The sequence below is a fragment of the Gossypium hirsutum genome, chromosome D10 (genome assembly GCF_007990345.1).
Source record: "Gossypium hirsutum isolate 1008001.06 chromosome D10, Gossypium_hirsutum_v2.1, whole genome shotgun sequence".
NCBI classification, from domain to species: domain Eukaryota; kingdom Viridiplantae; phylum Streptophyta; class Magnoliopsida; order Malvales; family Malvaceae; genus Gossypium; species Gossypium hirsutum.
The window spans coordinates 61,027,126-61,047,357 of record NC_053446.1 but is presented as its reverse complement, the minus strand read 5'-3'; the positions used below and the strand labels follow the sequence as shown (position 1 = coordinate 61,047,357).

At 30.4% G+C, this 20,232-nt stretch overlaps 1 protein-coding gene and 1 long non-coding RNA gene across 6 annotated transcripts; both read right to left on the bottom strand.

The window, feature by feature from the left end:
- Positions 1 to 659: 659 nt before the first annotated feature.
- On the bottom strand, positions 660 to 3,489 carry LOC121222528 (GATA transcription factor 8). Of its 5 annotated transcripts, none has more exons than XM_041103512.1 (4): positions 3,347 to 3,489; positions 2,804 to 2,885; positions 2,118 to 2,400; positions 660 to 1,785 (listed from the first exon to the last, which is right to left on the bottom strand). In XM_041103512.1, the coding sequence occupies exons 3-4, from the start codon at positions 2,355 to 2,357 to the stop codon at positions 1,012 to 1,014; spliced, it is 1,014 nt and encodes a 337-aa protein (XP_040959446.1). In that variant the 5' UTR covers positions 2,358 to 2,400; positions 2,804 to 2,885; positions 3,347 to 3,489; the 3' UTR covers positions 660 to 1,011. The 5 variants fall into 5 exon arrangements, with proteins under 5 accessions (XP_040959446.1, XP_040959447.1, XP_040959450.1 ...); XM_041103513.1 differs by having other exon boundaries at positions 3,275 to 3,487; XM_041103516.1 differs by lacking the exon at positions 3,347 to 3,489 and adding an exon at positions 3,192 to 3,344.
- A 10,678-nt stretch (positions 3,490 to 14,167) lies between these two features.
- LOC121222527 (uncharacterized) lies at positions 14,168 to 15,255 on the bottom strand. Its single transcript, XR_005919843.1, has 2 exons — positions 14,993 to 15,255; positions 14,168 to 14,692 (listed from the first exon to the last, which is right to left on the bottom strand). It is a non-coding gene; the product is annotated as an uncharacterized lncRNA (long non-coding RNA).
- Between the last annotated feature and the right edge of the window lie 4,977 nt (positions 15,256 to 20,232).

The following is a 20,232-nucleotide window of genomic DNA, read 5'->3' as shown; positions in this document are numbered from 1 at the left end:
CATTGAGTGAGATTAGGAGAATTGAGACATTTTGCCAAATCCTTTCATAACAACCTTACTAATGATTACTTGATTTTGATTATCTAACCAAATTAGTTAAAAAGTTTTTTTTTTTAATTTAAGATTTTTTTATAAGAATAACGAGTTATTCATTTATGAACTAGAAACTGATATCATATAAAAACTCGAACAATTTTTTTGAAATTTCACCAATGATTTGACAACAAATTTGGGGGGTGTGTTTTAACAAAACTTAACATTTTCTTAACTTAGATTATAAGGGACTTCTAAGTCCAATTTGGTTGATCAACTATGATATCAATGGGAAGCCTTACTCTTGCTTGAAATTCAAGAATGTCCTTTTAATGACTAGTTTTCATTTTCTAAACTTTTGGGTCTTTATCACTCAAATGATATTATTTTTAACAATTTTGTGGTCTCCTTTGAATAGTTTCCTCAAAATGGGTAATTTCTAAAAAAGTCCAACTACCATTTGCTAGAATCCCAAAGGCTTAAATATGAATTATTTTTCATCACTTATACTTCATTGTTAATGAAGAAAGAAGCACAAAAAGTATAGAAATTAAGCATTTAAAAGGGAAATTTAGATGATTTTTTTTTCACTGCAAAAAGAATCCCCAAATAGGAAGAAAAAAAAATTAAAAAGAAAATAACGACTCCAATAATTAATAACCTTTGAAGGACCTACTCTTTACTAAAAAAACCTACAACTTTTGCTACCCTTAAAACCTTCCATTTTCCCCTAAACCCTTTTTCTTTCTCTCATTAAAATCCCTCTCTACAATTCTAAAATATTTGTCATGTATTGCTCCAATTTCCCCCCCATTTCCAACCCTATACAAAAATAAAACAATGAACAAAGAGATAAAAATAACAATAACAAAAATAAACACATAAAAAAAAGATTAAAAGAGATTGGGATGGGGGAAACATTGTGAAAGTTTTAACCCAATCAACATTAGGGTTCCAAAATTCTCCAAAGCCCTCCCTTCATATGTAATCTAGTGCTGGGTTGCTTTTATTTGGGATCATTTCTGGTGCATCAGCTGTCCCACATTTGGTCCTCATTTCCAGCACTTTCTTATGAGAATTCGAGTGCACCGACGGGATAAACGTCGGACTCGCCGCCGGTCGGTACTCGGGAAAGAGCCTGCCAGATTTATACCGCACTCCGCATGCATTGCAAAGGGTTTTCGGTCCCATTGGCCCTGCCCTCCATTGAGGTGTCTTTGTTATCTCACAATGCATGCATTTCCTAACAGATGGATTTTGAGTAGTGTTGTTATCAGTAGGTGGTGGTGCTGCTGCTGGGAGTGTCAACTTGATCTTCTTTTTCTTCTTGTGTTCCGGGTTAACTTGTCGTGGCAACTTGATCAGAAGCCGAGACTCAGCGTGGTTCTCGGAGTCGGATGGCACCTTGGGAACAAACAACGACTGAGGAACGTCGTTGTCATTGACGGACGAAGACGGGGAGATAAGGTGAATCGCTGGACGAGGGTTGAAAGTGGCGGGACGGGGACGTTTGCTACGCGCACGTCCGCACTTCCCAGGGGCGGCAACCGGTTTCTCCCCGGAGTAAGAGCTGCTGCTTTCGAGGACCGAAACCGGACTGGATGTCTGGAATTGATGGTGATCATGATCATGATGGGATGGTGAGTCCTTATTGTTTGAATTAGGCTCTTGTTTCTTAATTGTCAAACTTGCTCCACAATTTGAATCTTCAACAAAGTTTGACAACCATTCCAATTGAACAATGTCTTCATACTGCAAAATCAATCGAAAATTAATTACAATAAAAATATTTGTCAAAAAAAGTATGTGTAAGTGGACCCCACAACACATAAACATTATATTTTCCAACAAAGGCATGCATAACTAATCACATGACAAATCATGTGACTTACATAACCGAAGCAATAATTATGCCTTCAAATAATGCGATACTCTTGGCTGTTTTCCACTTTTTTTCGACCAATGTAGCCGACAATCAGATATCATAAAACTAATATTTTTTTCCCAAAAAAACCTAAACTTTAATCATGGGTGATATTTATGACGTCATAATTATGATACAAAAAGAACTTTAAGACACTAACCGGAACAGAGAGTTCGGCGGAGAGGTCGGAAGCGCTGTTGTTGGAAAAAACTGAGTCAGAACCCGGGAATGACTCGGGGTGAGCAGTCCAAATGCTGGGAAAAGCGGCGGCGTTGACGGCGGAATCAGCGGCGGAGAAACCAGCTTCGACATCCTCGTTAGGGAAGTCGAGGAGGTCGTCTATGTGGTCGAAGAAGCTGCCGCAATCTATCTCGTCGATGAAGTTGGTTGGTCCAATCATGGTTTCTTTATGTTAATAATTTCTCTCTAAGAAATTTATAAACCTGTAAAGAAAAGAAAATGTAAGATTTATTAGTCATAATGTTAATTTTGCATGTGAATGTCTCTCTTTATTGAAAAGCGGTCACTGCTAAAATGATTGAGCCGTGTGGCGCATGTTAGCATAAGAATTTTTTTGAAAATTGAAATTTCAAATTTGAGCAATTTTGAATTGAAATTTGGAAGTATTTGAGATTTTTTTTTGTAATACAAATTTGTTTTTATGTTCCAAAATTTTTTATTTTATTTGCTCAAATGGATGGTGAAGTAAAAATTAAAATTTTCTAAGTTAGTGCAAGGTGGTCCAATGCTAGCTAAAATTTGTTTTTTTTAAGGTGGGAGGATTATTGATTTTTAAAATTCTATTTTCAAAAGTGAACAAAAAAATGGAGGGATTATGAAGCAAACCTTTCGTTACTAAGTGAGCAAAACTTTTCTGGGGAAACAGGAGATAATTTTCCAGGAAAATGAAGAGAATTGTTCGAGATACCTGCAACCAAAAAAAAGGTGAAATTGTTAGTGCATAAAAGACTACAATGCTAGCTGAAGCAAACTTTTTTGAGCTAATGAAAACCAGTTCTCAAAATTTCAGTTTCAATTCCTCTGTTTTCTCAGCTACCAAACAGGGTATCATTCATGGAAAAAGAAATGATTTTTGAACCCATAATTGAACACCATACTCCCTGCCGACACTAAAATTTCCAATGACAACAAACCCAATTTTAAAAACCAACAAAACTCACTGAAAATGTTAAACTTGGAGCTAAAAAGAATTCAAAAATTCCCAATTTCCCACCAAAACAAGAACTCATTGAGAAACCCAATGTTCAAAAAGATCAAAACTTTCAACTCCAATGAAACAAGTTCCAAAAACCCAACTTCATATTTGTCCAAAATCAGTCATGTAAATGAGTAATAGTGTGAGCAGAGGCAATGAGGAGAGAATAATACCTTTGAAGAAGAAAGAGAGGAAAATTGAAGGGGAGAGAGAAAGGGAAACAAAGGATAAAAAGGAGAGGGAAGGGGGGATTTATGGTAGGTCAGCACTCAGCATCCTTTCCTTCATTGCTAGCTGTCTTTTACTCTTCTTTCTGTCTTCATCTTCAAGGCTTCTCTCTCTTTTTATTACTCCTTTTGGGTCCCATCCCTTTTTCTTTCTTTTTTTCTAGATTTTCAATTTTTTTTCCACCCAAGGTTTTCAATTAAAAATAAAAGATATCAAGAAAAAAAAAATCAAATTTTGGGGTTTTTTACAAATTTTTTTAAAAAAATTGTTTGAATAAATTGGAGGCAAAAACGTGAACTTTATTAGAGCACTATTTACAAATTTCATTATGAGTTCGTTTTGTTAGTACAATCATAAGAAAGGTTTTGTTTTTTAGTTTCATGAGTGAATTTAAGAATCATAAGTTTACCTAAAATATTTATATTTCATGAATTTAAGAAAAATAGTTAATTATATTTTTTTATAATAGGATAGTATTTAGTAAATTTTTAGTAAAAACTTCTCAACCCAACCCATGAATAGAAGAAGAATGTGCTTCAACTTGCTTGAACTCACATCCTCTTATATTAATAATAATACTCATACTAATCAAATTAAGATTCCATCGGTATTTAGTCATTAAATTTAATTATAGTAAACTGTGAAGTAAATTTCGGACTTTATTACCATTATTATTACATGTGAATAAACGACCAACTTAATTTACCTTAATTTTTTATCTACCCTAAGTTAAAAAAACATGAGAAAAACAAAGTCAAAAGAAAGAAACAAGTAACGCGTGTAAATAAGACGTGAATGGAAGTACACCTAATTTTCCTTACGTGGCAAATTTTCATTGGGACTTTTGACTGGAAATAGAAAACTGCGCGTGGGGTTTGTTTTACTTGGGGTTTAAAATTCCCGTGTGGATTAGATTTGCCACCTATTTCCCACAAAAATACAACTTTTATTTTCTCTTTTGTCAATTAACCTAACGCGGTTTTTATCTATGCCCAAGATTTTTTAAAACTAAGTAAATTAATTGGATATCTAATTCTTTTTATTTTTGCTAAAATAATTGTTTTTTATGGATTTGCTACTTCTTTCGGAGAGGTTTGTGAAGTGTCGTTCGTTTGAATTTGGTAGAATTTCAACTAGTCTACTATTATTTCCTGTGCAAATTTTGTTTATTGACTCTATTGAGAACTCGAGCAACTTCACAAAATAACTTTGTCGAGAGCTTGAAGAAGCAGCGAATTCACAAAATAAAAAATGCCTCACTAAGTGTTTGAATAGGCAAACCGTGCCCACCATTGTGTACTCATGCCATGTAGCTTATAAGGCATTAATGGGTGAGAATAATGTTGTTTGAGCTAGTTATAGTGCATGGGTTTGAGTTCAACCATATAGAATTGTGCATGGCTCGTTTGTTCAGGCATCAAACAAGATGCTTCCACTTATGAGCCAGATGCATCTTTAGGCTCTTAAATTCTTGATAAAATCACTCTATAAAACCGAATAAGATCTTAATAGAGTTGAGAAACAATTCCCTATTGGAGGACAATAACGATTTTGCTAAAGGGTCCTTCGACTTCAAGGGAGCGACACTTTGCAAATTTTTCTTAAAAGTGTCTAAAATCTCTCAAGACTTTTAAGTTAAAAGGGGTTTTTTCTTCTTCTGGATTTTAGGAGAATTTGTTCTAATAATTTTAATAGTTAGCAATTGGCAAATTAAAATTATTGAACTTAAACCCTTTTCTTTGCAAAATATAATCTTGCATTGTATTTCTAATTTTTGTTCTTTTACCTGGTGGTTTTTGAAAGTAGTATTGCATTTAAATTTTTTTTAAAAAAATCTAATTATTCTCAAAATAGAAGCTTCTTTTTATTTTCACTTGTATAAAGTATAATAATAAATGATGTTGCATTAAAGTTATTTGATACTAATTAATTTTTTTATGAACAATTTAATATTGTCTTCCAATAAGTAATTAGCTTCATGTGTGCTGATAAATCAATTACAATAAATAAAAATTGATTGAAGTGATTGCATAGATTGCAACAAATTTATTTTTATAAAGATCAAATAATAAAGAGTTGAATTAGTCATGATTTTTTAACTTTTTTTTAGTGAGTTATAAGAAAAGAGCAAAACCCTAACAGTAACGCAATTAACGTGACTTGAACTCAGACCACACTTAAAATAATAAATATCCTTATGCACATTTGGTTCCATAAAATTAGACCAATCATGAAGTTATTTATTTTTTATTTTCGAGATGCATATTTACTTTTATTTTATAATAATAGAGACACATTTTTACTTTTAATTTATATATATCCCACATTTTCTTTTGGTATTCGATATTGACCACGAAATCTTGAAGTGGGATGGAACAAATTATTATTATCATAAATGCCTCCCAATATTGTAAGGTGTTTAAATTTCGATAAAAATTTAATAAAAAGTGGGGAAAAAAAGTTTCATTCATGACATGGAAAAACTCAAATATTTTAGTTTTTGTTTGTGTTTTCTTTTTCTTTCAATAATCGAATTTGGAATTAGTGTTAATTGAGAATATAAGCACAATTTTTTTACTACTTTATTTGTGATGTAATTGATAAAAGTAGATTTCATTGTTAATTTTAATTAATTTTTTCAGTTAATTTTTTTTAATTTTCAAATTATATCTTTTAAAATAATTCCAAAATATTGATTTAAATTCGAATTTTAAAAATAACATAATTAAAAGGGAAAATCACAAACTTAAAAAAATTAATTTTTTATAATTCATCAAACAAACATGAAAAATATTTATTTATTTAAAAAAAACATCAATGGTGACAAATTAATTAGAGGTCTCTAATTGAATACATTCATCAAGGCACCTTGTAAAATCTTGACTGTATAATTTAATGTATTTATAAAGTTATGAATTTTGAACAATGATTTTGGGTCCCCTTCCACTAACTCTCTTTTTAGTAGAGGAAGAAAGAAGGAAAAAAATTTAATAGAATTCGGGGCATTCTTACAAATTAATTTCACTTTTCCCTTTTCCCTTTTTCTATTCTTTTACTACATTTATTTTACTTCAACTTCAACTTTTTCTCTATAAATATTACTAAGAATTTGACCCTTTTTTCTTTTTTGGCGCGAAACGTGAATTGTCATGCAGGTTGTCATGTTTAAAAATTTAATATTTTAGTTAGTATTCTCATTAAAAAAATCATTGCGACTCTTTTTTAAAAGGTTAACGGTCAAAATTAACTATTTTTAAAAGATTGAGGGTCAAACTGATAAAAGATGAAATGTAAAGGGCTAAATTTAAAATTAAACCTTTTTTCAAAGTATAATTACGTGTAATATTGGAAAATGTGAAATATTTCCTTTTCTTTCTTTCTTTTTCAATGTTACCCTACAACACCTAATGTAAATTAATTTATTTATTGTTTCGTCCCATGATTCCCCCACTCTATGGATGGGAACCACAGTTTGTTCAAAATTGGAAAGTGGCATTACCATCAAATAAAGGATACTAAATTTAGGATTAAACATATTTTAAAAATATTTTTTGGGCCAAAAAAAGAAAAAGAAAAAAGGTTTGATTTTTTTAATTAGATATTATTAAAAGGTTAATAAAAAGAGAGTGCAAAAACATGGTTGGAGGGGTATTAGGGTGTAGAAGAAATGATGAACCTCACTCACTCCATATCTCCTTTCACTCTTTTAACTAACTTCATTTCTACTCTTTGCATCAATTCCTTCTAAAATACTCACTCCTTTTTTTATTTCCACTGAAAATTTTGCTATAATATTTTTAGAAAGAACTCGACTTTTTTTATATATTTTTTTAAATATATAACTTGGGTTGCACTCTTTGGATCACTTTCTTGTAAAAGACTTCCCCCCTTCTTTGGAAAAAGCAAAATTAGGGTTGAAAATCCATTTAAATTAGTAGGAGAGGTTAGGCTCTATGCACTATAAAAATTTGGATTTGTTGCCACAATCAAACAATGGGTTTCATCCTCAAATGTAAATGCCAATGAAACAATATAATTCTATAGTTTGATGGGTATCTCATTTGATTGAAAAGGAAAGGTTTTATATCTTAAATTAGATATACTAAATTATGTTACATGTGGTTGAAAAAAATTATATAAAAATTAAATGAAATTTTGGTTGAAATAAATGAATTGAGATAATCAAAATTATATTTTGGATTCAAACATCATGATTCTTGTCATTTGTAATTTATCAAAATATAAAAAGAATACATAAATACCCTAAAGTCGTTACCTTATAAAATGAATTTTTCATAATTTTACAATTGAATTAGGACCTAATTAATCAAACAAATTATAATAGTATAAATAATTATTTTTTTTCTAAAAATTACAATCAAAATGAGTATGATTTGAATAACTACAATCATAATAAATTACTTAAATTAATAATGAAATAAGTTTTTATTATTTACTTATGTCTAAAGGGAAAACATGTTTTTGCTCTCTTCTTTTTTGTATTTTCTTAATTAGATGATGTGATAGATAATAAATCTCTTAGAAATGATGTCAACATGGATAATTTGTAATTGTAGAAAATCATGTTATTCACCTTCAATGAAGATTTTAACCTTTATAAGTCTTACTAAATTCATGAAATTAAGACATTCCACTAACAATAGTAAAAGCAATCTTTTAAAAGTATTAGTTTAATTTCTTAAATCATCTTTTTTGGGGGAATGATATATCCATAAATTTTGAACTTGAAGGGTGCTTTATTATTTATTATTAATTGTAAATTTGTCATGTGTCATGTGACATACATTTTAATACCATTAAATGTCATAAAACTATGATAAGCATACCATTTCTTCACTTTAAAGACAATAGGAAGAAAGGTGTTATGTCCATCATTTTTTCCCCTCAACAAAACCTTATGATAACTAATAAAATGTGTAAATAAAATAATGTATTCACTAAAGGTTCAAAATGCATATATTTAATTCGCAAAACAAAATGAATCACACATTTCCCAAAATTAAAAGAAGACATATATAAATAAATTCTGTTATAATAAACATTGATATTGACGGTAGAACGATAGCAAAGCAATAAGAAAAGAAAAATAAGAACACACACTTTCGAGAAAAAATCATGGGTAGAGAAAAAGAAATTCACTAATGTTGAAAACCGAATGATACAATAGGAGTGTTGACTACATCTATTTAAGGGTTAAAAAACCCTGTTCTAATCAAAGTCAAACAGTAGAAGTATAGTTCTATACGGGCTCAGCTGGCGTGGTATTCGCAACCTCAATCCAATTTTGTGCATAATATATATAGGCCCTCGGCCTCTCGCCCCCACAAATCATCTTATTTTACCAACTGTTTTTATTTATTCAACAAGTGACGGGATTCGGGTCACACAAACTCAAATTTCTTATTTTTTAATGGTGGATTAATACGATTGTTGATTGCACTAATTGATTATGATTTTAATTATTTCAAATTCTTACTATAATTGTAATTTTCTTACCGCAATAAAAAGAAAGGGTAACATAAGGGTGGCATTTCCTTTTGGTCAAAGAAGCATTAGGCGGTACATAATAATAATAATAATAACTACAAAAACCCATAATATTTCCTTATGTCAAAAAATATGGGCAATGCATCTAAAACCAATGGAAAAAGCACATGGGTTTGTGCCCTAAAATGGGTTCCCATGCATTTATTCGTTGATTAAATATTTATTTAATTATTTCAATTGAAGACTTTTGTGGGGCCGAGTTTAAGGTATGGGTACATATTTATAAATGAAATTACTTAAATACCCTTATTAGATATTTATATTTCAGATTAATCTATTTTTGGATCTAAAGTTATATTAAGATTCCAATTATTTCCAATTAAAATTTTGTTTTTTGGATTGTTTGGGTGGGTTTAGATTCAAACAAATATTATTTTATTAAACCAAATCAATTCTAATTTAATTTAAACTTATTGAATGAATGTTTTAAAATTAACCCAATTTTGTCAACTAAATCGTGGACTAATTAGTAAAGGATGTTATTATTTAAAAAAAATATATCAACTCAATTTTTTGAATTTTTAAATGGCCAAAAAAATTGTGATTTTTATTTAAAAGATTAATTAATATTTGTTTGGTAATTCTAAAAAAAAAAAGTTACGGATTAGAACTTTAACCTCGCAATCATCTATGATCTTTGAAACTAATGATTAGTTTATTTAAAGTGAAAAACATGAATGTTTAAAGTACATTGGCACAGCTGTTTTAATGTTTTGACTAAACCAAACACATTTTGAAAAGAATAATAAAAAGGATTATTAGCAACTAACAAAAGGTTAAATCAATATATAGATGTATATCTATCGGCATTCAGAATTTCTCTACATGTTTTCATGTGCTTGCATATGCATCCTACACACATTTTAGACTTTTATCAAATAATTATATGCCTTTTTTTTTTCTTTTTAATTCATAGGAGCTTTACTTAGAACCAAAACAAAATCAATCTAGTTTTGAAATTTTAGAGTAAAATTTTAAATCTTTAGACCAAAAAAGTATGAGGAGATGTACCAATAAATTACAAAATATTTTAGTTTTCATATTTAAACATATGGAGGATCAGCTCGTTGAGCCTTAACTTGATTGGTATTAATATTATTATCAATAGAGGAAGACATAAGTTCGAAAGTGTTGAAATATATTTATTCTCTTATTTAAAAGATGGGAAAAGATTAAGAGTAATTTTTTTGAAGTGTCGGGAAAAGACTAAATATTTATATAGAAAAATAGAAGATCATTAAGCGATTAAAATATACAAAATTATTTAAAAAATATGAAAGTTGAAAAGAGAGACACTTTAGTCCATATATGTTGTTATGGAAAATCAAAACCCCTAAACATAACCCCGTAGACAAAATAGATTCAAAATTACATGATTGGTGCTTATTATTATCTTTTTTTTTTCATTCCATCCTATTTTATATATTTTAAATTTCACTTTCTATTAATAGAATAAAATCAAGTGAGCTTAGAGGATGTGGATGAGTGTGGATTTAGCTTTATGTTACTGCTAATTGCTAAGTGCTAGCTTGCTGTCCTAACGTGGGATACAATTAGAAAGGAATAAAATGAAAAAGGTGTTAATTTATTTGTTTATTAACTTACAAGATTATGTGAAAATTAGAATAAAGTACTAATAGTTGTTGAACTTTTCAAAACACAGTGACAATGAAAGGTGTTTTCTCACTTTTTTTGTACGAAGTTGTTTTCAAATTTTAGTGGAAACCACAAAATTATAAGTAGTATCATATGCATAGATAGGGTGAATTTGCAATTATATGAAAATTTTAAAAAAATGTTTTTCCTTGAAAGAAAAAAATTAAAAAAAAACTCCATTTTTATATGGAAAATAGACTTATTTAATAAATTGTATAATTTCTAGAATAACACCAAAAATAGAGGGATTAACTACCTAAAATAACAAGTGCAAGGACTAAATTTCTAATTTTTGAGAAGTACAGGGACTATAGGTAAATCTAACCAAAAAACAAATTCTTTTTTTTTCCTCTCATTTTAGAGAAAGGAAACATAGTAAAGGCTGGAGGGTTGAAAAACAATATACATATATTGTTGGCTGCAAAGACAAGTCTCAATCGAGTGGGCTGAAATTTAACGTGCTCGCATGATCGTGTGGTCAAGTACCTCTCGCACCACGGATATCGAACTGTCCCACGACGTGGATCCCACTCTCTCACTTCCTCCAATCAACTCTTTCAAAACCTCCCGGACCCACCACTTTTACCATACACCGCAAAACACCCAACAATCCCTTCTTCAAGAGGAAAAAAAACCACCTTAATAGCCACAAAATATTCGAAAAATTCGAATTACCGGGTATTAATCTGGCGTGTCGGTGCCGACACTTGGATCACCGACAGTGTGACCGGGTGTAGCAGGTGATGGTAGCGGTACCCGGTTGCGCAACCGGATATAGAAAACTTAAAAATAAATAAAGCCCGGAAATTCATGCACGAGAATGTGACGCATTATTTAACGCGTCGGTGCGGGGATTATTGACTATCGTGAAAAAACGCCGGTACAAACGATTTTCCGTTTCGTTCCTCCCAGTTTTCGACCGTTGACATTTCATAAATTACGGTTTTTTTCCTTTTTAAAAATAATTTAGAATTAAACAGCATATTTATTTTTAATTATTTCCATTATTGCACTCTTTTCTTTTTGGTGTAAATTACATTGAGTTGAAATTAATGTAGAAAACAAAAATTTCCAAAGTTGATAATTCTATAAGTCATGTGTATAGAGAAACGGACAACAGCATGTGATGATGCCACGTGGATGCAGACCCTCAATTCACGATGATGACGTGGGGAATCATGTTAAAAATGGTGATACCACCGTTACACTCGCCGTGAACACGAAAGATGATTGAAAGCTATACTGCGTTTACATGTGAAAATTTTGCTACCAATTTAATTTCAAACCAAGAAAAATACATTTTAATTTTAAAATTTCAAATGTAAATGTTGAAAATTACAACATGAAAATTATCAATCAAATGACGTAACGTAGGGACTGCGATGCGATGTTTGAAAATTATTTGAAATGACTATTTTTACCTGTCAAGTGAATTTTTTTAAGGTAAAAAAAAAAACTGGTAAATATTTGTTTAAATTTTTTCCTTTGAAATATTGTACTTAACTTTGATTTACATTTATATAAATAAAATATTTTTTACACCATACAAATAATTCACACACCCACACACTTCACTCTCACACAAAGTCAACCCTATACAACTTTGATTTCCATGAATAATTGTCCTTTCTATCTTAACAAATGATTAAATGTTTGATTCTTGCCTTAGGTATGGAATAACTTTAAAATTTGTGGTCAACATCTACTTCTTTAATGGGTTTATAAAAGACGGAGAGTTAATTACTGGACTCACTCCACCAGATATATTGAGAAATAAAATAAAAAACCAATCTCATTTTTTCAAGTATTGTTATTATTAGTAGTAGTAATAGTAGTATTAAGGTAAACTACATTAGTAGTCACCCAATTATGATTTTTTTCTTTTTTGGCCATCCAATTATAAAAAATTATCAAAAGGTTACTCAACTATTTAATTGTCTTTTTTTGTCACCCAATTATCTTAGATTTTTGGGTGTTCTTATTTTTATGTTAGCCACCTAATGACCAACAAAGATAAAAAATAGTTAGGTGACCGTTTTATAACTTTTCATGATTAGAATAAAAAAATACTAACAACTAAATGACCATTTTATAATTTTTCATAATTAAATGAATAAAAAAAATCATAATTGAACGAGCTTATCGTAATTTACCCTTATTATTATCTAAATTCATTCAAATATGAAACAAAATGTAGTCAAGTAGATTGGCATCCCACATTTGTATCAAGGGCCAAAGGGAGACAAGTTCTAAAGGTTGGGACTAAGAAACATCGTGTCATTCGTACGAAATTGAAGCATACTTCCCCACACTTTAATGGCTTTATTATTATTTTCGCTATTTCCTACCCAAATTAAATGTCTCGAGTTGACAAGTATCAAATAAAAATATAGTAAAATATTAAAAAAAAGACACATCACAATTTTAATACAATCTGTTCAATAAAAATTACCTGTTATATATTAAATACTAACTCTTTCTTTTATTATCAAATAAAAATAAAATAAACCGTCATCCAATCTGTAATGTGATACATGAATTTTAATTTAATTGTATATATAAATATTAAATTTAATTTAACTATACAAATTTAGAAAACAAATGAATAATTTCAACTATTTTATGTTGAGGATTTCAGCTAGTTGCACCAAACATCTCTCAAGTTATGACCATCATTCTAAATTGGTTTTTAAACTTCAAAATGTTTTAATTACATCATCAGATTATCGATGTTAAATTAATAATGTCATTTCATTATTAAAATTGTTAATCTATTCTTACATTATTCATTTTAAGTTTAACTATATAAAATTTCTATGTCATTTAACGGTTAAATTAAATGTTTTAATAATCAAACAACTTGATTGATATAATTTTTATTGTGTTGGAACGTAATTAAAATATTTTAAAATTTGAGTAAATAAACTTGGAATAGTACAAAATTACATGTGGGTACGATATTAGGGAACTAAAATATAAAATTTGCATGTATACAAGTAGACAAATTTAAAATTCATGTAAACAATAATAATAGGAAAAACAAGGCAGATGAGGTTTTCATTTAAACACACTCAAAAGTCAAACATAGTATCACTATGGGTTTTAGTACATAATATTTTTCTTATAAAATATCAAAGTTATAATTATTTTCCCTAAATTTAGGCAATTATATATATATGAATAATATGAAATTAGTTGATATGCGGAGGAGAAAGTGACATAAATAGATATTCAAATAAGAGTATAAATATCACTTTTGACTTGGAAGGAGTTAAAAACTTTATAATTTTATTACCAAGGGGATATTAAAATCTTAAACTCTTTTAACTTGGTCATCGAACTATTTGAAAGTCTTCATTTAAGTTATTGAGTAATTAAAATTGTTGTTGTATGGTTTTCTTTGTTCACACAACATACACCAACCGAAAATCTTCATTCTCTTTCTCTTTTATTATTCAATTTTTTTTTCTTTATGAAATAATTTTTAATGTCATGAATTTGTAAACCAAAATCTAAACAACTTTCTTCTCTGATCACCAATATTGACTGTCAAATTGACTTGGATCTGTTATACCTTGTGTAGTGAGCCTCAGAGACCTTACAATGTACTTCACAATATACCCATAGAGAGCTAAATACGTGTATCCCAATGGAATCAACTACATTGCAGACCTGGGGTTAGTTCACGAACCTCAACTTAGAGAACTTTAAAAAGGGACTATCCGCTAAGACTATGTAAGGGTCATGTAAATGCCCGATATAATTGCTTGCTAGTCACCTTAAAATGTCTCATTCTAGGACATAGCAGCAAAACAAACCCAAATATAAAAACAAAAACAGTCCATTTACAGTAAATATGAACCCAAAAATTACAAGCCCAAATGCCCAATAATAATAAAAACCCTAGAGGCCCGACTGGCCCACAAGTTAAACATTTTCAGCCAAACAAAAAGAAAGGCAGAAACCCTAGCCGCATGCACGCCTCTGCCCATGTGCGCCGCTCCACCTCCTCTTACGCCGCCGCCGCCCAAGGCTCGCCTATCATCGGTCATCCACGCGTCTGACACCTGCGAAAAATTGAATACAATGGCAAAAAGGGAGGCACGCGGGAAGTTAATGACAACAGACATTAAAGAAGAAGAAGACATTTTTGATTCGGCTATAAAAGCCTGAATCTAACCTTTGTATTTTTTTACGCGCATCAGTAAATAAAAAACAGAATAGAGATTTTAAAAGGTTAAGATCTGATTATTTTCATTTTGCTTTTCTGTTTTCTTTTATTATTTTATTTACTTAGTTATTCATTTCTTTTACAAATCAATTTTAAAAAATAATATAGAATAAAAAAGAAAAGAAAAAGAAAATACCTGGAACGCCATTTGGTCGTGTCGTCGGAGGCCTCTCCGTCACCGAAATCGGCACTAAAAGGCCGGGTGAAAGGTTTTTTTCTCGAGGCCATCAGACAAGAAAGCGTGGCCTTCGAACAGGATTCGAAACGGGGCATAAAATAGCCCCTTTGCGCAACTCCGGCCACCGTCCAAGGCGGTACCACGGCGGCGGCCACGGCCAAAACCTAGGCCGAATTTTGAGGGGGAATACCGAGAGGGAGAGAGACCAATGACTCTCTGTATTTTCCTGAAAAATGAAAGGGCAAATGTGTTTTTGTTGTTTTTTTAAGTATTTATATAAGGTGTAAAACGGTGTCGTTTTGGACCTTAGCATCAGTGGCAAAAAACGACGTCGTTTTGGCCTAACCCGTTTTATTCGACTTGCCCGTTAGGAGGATCCGCGCCTTTTTTAGACAATGGAATATTTTGGCTACAGGTCCTTCCACCTTTGCGACGCGTTGCAATTTAGTTCTTTTCCTTTTTTATTTTAATTTTGCCCGATAATTTTATATTTATTTCATTCTCGTCCTTTAGGGAACACAGCGCATAAGTGATGGGAATATTTTCCTAATCAGTCCCTTGCTTTCTGGGAGCGTCTTATTTTAGTCCCTGAAAATCGTTTTTATTTACAATTTAGCCCCATAATTTTATGTCTATTTCAACCTCATCCTCGGTCCATTTAATTTATTTATTTATAAAAAATGCTCTTTTATCATTATTTATTTTAATTTTTTTTACACTTATTATTTATTTGAAACTGTTTTACATTAAATTTATTCAAAATTTTTATATATTATTTATTGTGAACCATATTATTTATATCTTTTGATTTTTTTCTTTTCTTTTTTTCATATATATATTTTTTAAAAACTATTCTATATATATTTTATTTTATTTCTTATTTATGTTGAGTTTTCCTAATGTTGTTTATTTGAAACTTTTATTATTTATTTTGAATTGTTATTAAATCATTTATTTTAAATTATTATTTACTTTAAATTGTTTTATATGTTATCTTGTTTTATTTTCCTTAGATTATTAATATTGGTTAAAATGATATATGCTCATTGTTATCATGTGTACCATAATTTGTTTATTCATATTCTCGTATATTTGTGTATCATTTATTCATAAATCGTTATTTCACGTTATATATTACCATCCCATTTCATTTCATCATTTCGAAAGTCGTGTTCAATTTTTCTACAATAAAACAAATGTACTTCGTTCAAATGCTGTACACGCTATTATTCAAAAAAGGAAAATTTTAAAATAAGACAATATTTCGCGTTTTGGAAATTCTAGAAATTGTACCCTAACTTACGGGGTTTCAATTTTCTCGTTATACCGAGATAACGAAGTATCCTTTTAAGATTTCAAAAATGAAAGGAATCTCAATAAGACAATATCTTTGCGTTTTGGTGATTCGAGAGATCGTACCCTAACTTACGGGGTCTCGATTTTGTCGTTAAACCTAAATAGCAAAGTATCCTTTTAAAATTTTCAAAAATGAAATAAATTTCGTTATGAGGTAACACTTCGTGTTTTGGTAATTCGAGAAAACCATACCCTAACTTACGGGGTTTTGGTTTTTCTCATTAAATCAAAATAGTGAAATGTCCCTCTGATTTTCAAAAAATATGAAACTTCGATAAAAATTAAAGTCGCGCTATTCTCCAAAGTTTCAAATACCACGTCCTAACTCACGGGGTGTAACATTTTGTTACTTTGGAATAAGCGGGTCTTTAACTCATTTTCAAATTTACTCAAAACGATTTTTAAATGTACGTCAATAAGAATGGATCGTATTTTAATTTGCTTTTCAAATTTTCAAATTTCGGTATTAAGACATTAAGTAATCAACTAGGTATCAATTTTGGGCGCATCGAGGGTGCTAATCCTTCCTCGTGCGTAATCGACTCCCGAACCTGTTTTCTGGATTTTGTAGACCAAAAATTATTGTTTTAGTGAATTTAAACTTTTATTAAATTATGACGTGATCCGATCACACCTAAATAAAAAATATTGGGGCGACTCCCGTTTTTAATTTTTGTTTTCAAACCAACGTCGACCGCGTTTTATTAAAAAAAGATGGTGTCAACAATCGTCACTACCAAGAGTATCAAATCAGACTTCCAAATCAGTAGCCTCGGGACAAGTATCCAAACTTGTTCCCACTATAAAATAGGCTATGCAAATAACTCATGTGGACTCGCGTAGTCATTCCTTCTTCCTAATTTCCAAACTTTGCCCCAAAACTAAAATCACTCCCTAATCTTCACTCATTTCCTTTGTTCAATCCCCATCTTCTTCCCATTGTTTACCTCACTAATTAACAATTTGTACGGTGAGCATGGATAAGCATGTCGCACCCAAGTAACAGTGATCCTCCCAGCATTAAGTTTGACCCTATCTGTGATCAAGTTATAGACCCCACTGGTCGTACCACATTAAGTTCAAAATGCATATACTTTATTGGCAAAACAAAATGAATCTCACATTTCCCCAAATTAAAAGAAACCATATATAAAGAAATTTTGTTATAATAAACATTGATAATGACGGTAGAACAATTGCAAAGCAATAAGAAAAGAACAATAAGAACACACACTTTCGGGTAAAAATCATGGGTAGAGGAAAAGAAGTTCACTAATGTTGAAAACCGAATGATACAATAGGAGTGTTGACTACATCTATTTAAGGGTTAAAAAACCCTGTTCTAATCAAAGCCAAACAGTAGAAGTATAGTTCTATACGGGCTCAGTTGGCGTGGTATTCGCAACCTCAATCCAATTTTGTGCTTAATATATATAGGCCCTCAGCCTCTCGCCTCCACAAATCCTCTTATTTTACCACGGTTTTTATTTATTCAACAAGTGACGGGATTCGGGTCACACAAACTTAAATATCTTATTTTTTAATGGTGGATTAATACGATTGTTGATTACACTAATTGATTATGATCTTAATTATTTCAAATTCTTACTATAATTGTAATTTTTTTACCGCAATAAAAAAAAAGGGGTAACATAAGGGTGGCATTTCCTTTTGGTCAAAGAAGCATTAGGCAGTACATAATAATAATAATAACTACAAAAACCCATAATATTTCCTTATGTCAAAAAATATGGGCAATGCATCTAAAACCAATGGAAAAAGCACATGGGTTTGTGCCCTAAAATGGGCTCCCATGCATTTATTCATTGATTAAATATTTATTTAATTATTTCAATTACAAGCTACTTTAAAGTTTAAATACATATATAGTATCTAAGATTACTTCATATTAATCCCTAAACATTTAGCAAATCCACTTAGACATTGACTACTAAATTTCGACTCCTTCTCAATTATATGGTTTAAACACATTTTTGACTTTTAATTATCAAATGATTATATGCCTTTGTTTTCGTTTGAATTCATAGGAGCTTTACTTAGAACCAAAAACAAAGTCAATCTAGTTTTGAAATTTTGGAGTAAAAATTTAAATCTTTAGACCAAAAAAGTATGAGGAGATATAATAATAAATTACAAAATATTTTAGTTTTTATATTTAAACACATGGAGTATCAGCTCGTTGAGCCTTAACTTGATTGGTATTAATATTATTATCAGTGGAGGAAAACAAAGGTTCGAAAGTGTTGAAGGGTATTTATTTTCTTATTTAAAAGATGGGAAAAGATTAAGAATAGTTCTTTTAAGTGCCGGGAAGAGACTAAATATTTATATAGAAAAATAGAATATTATTAAGCGATTAAAATATAAAAAATTATTTAAAAAATATAAAGTTAGAAAGAGCGATTAAAAATAATTTTAATTGTGTTGGAACCTAATTAAAATATTTTAACATTTCAAAACTCTGAAATAGTACAAAATTACATGTGGGTACGATATTAGGGAACTAAAATATAAAATTTGCATGTATACAAGTAGTACAAATTTAAAATTCATGTAAACAATAATAATTGGAAAAACAAGGCAGATGAGGTTTTCATTTAAATACACTCAAAAGTCAAACATAGAATATATCACTATGGGTTTTAGTACATAATATTTTTTTCTTTTATAAAATATCAAAGTTATAATTAATTTCCCTAAATTTAGGCAATTATATATATATATGAATAATATGAAATTAGTTGATATGAGGAGGAGAAAGTGACATAAATAGATATTCAAATAAGAGTATAAATATCACTTTTGACTTGGAAGGAGTTAAAAACTTTATAATTTTACTACCAAGGGGATATTAAAATCTTAAACTCTTTTAACTTGGTCATTGAACTATTTGAAAGTCTTCATTTAAGTTATTGGGTAATTAAAATTATTGTTGCATGGTTTTCTTTGTTCACACAACTTACACCAACTGAAAATCTTCATTCTCTTTCTCTTTTATTATTCAGTTTTTTTCTTTATGAAATAATTTTTAATGTCACGAATTTGTAAACCAAAATCCAAACAACTTTCTTCTCTGATCACCAATATTGACTGTCAAATTAACTTGGATCTGTTATACCTTGTGTAATGAGCCTCGCAGACCTTACAATGTACCTCACAGTATACCCATAGAGAGCTAAATACGTGTATCCCAATGGAATCAACTACATTGCAGACCTGGGTTAGTTCACGAACCTCAACTTGGCGAACTTTAAAAAGGGACTATCCACTAAGACTATGTAAGGGTCATGTAAATGCCCGACATAATTGATTGCTAGTCACCTTAAAATGTCTCATTCTAGGACATAGCATCATCGTCACTACCAAGAGTATTAAATCAGACTTCCAAATCAGTAGCCTCAGGACAAGTATCCAAACTTGTTCCCACTATAAAAAGGGCTATGCAAATAACTCATATGGACTCACGTAGTCATTCCTTCTTCCTAATTTCCAAACTTTGCCCCAAAACTAAAATCACTCCCTAATCTTCACTCATTTCCTTCGTTCAATCCCCATCTTCTTCCCATTGTTTGCCGCACTAATTAACAATTTGTGCGGTGAGCATGGACAAGCATGTCGCACCCAAGTAACAGTGATCCTCCTAGCATTAAGTTTGATCCTATCTGTGATCAAGTTATAGACCCCACTGGTCGTACCACATGAGCAAATAATGAACAAACCAGGACAACCCAACACCCAAATTCCTTACATGGAAACCAAAATACAAACCCACAAAATCAAACCAACACTCAAAACCAAAACCAACACAATCCCTATCAACA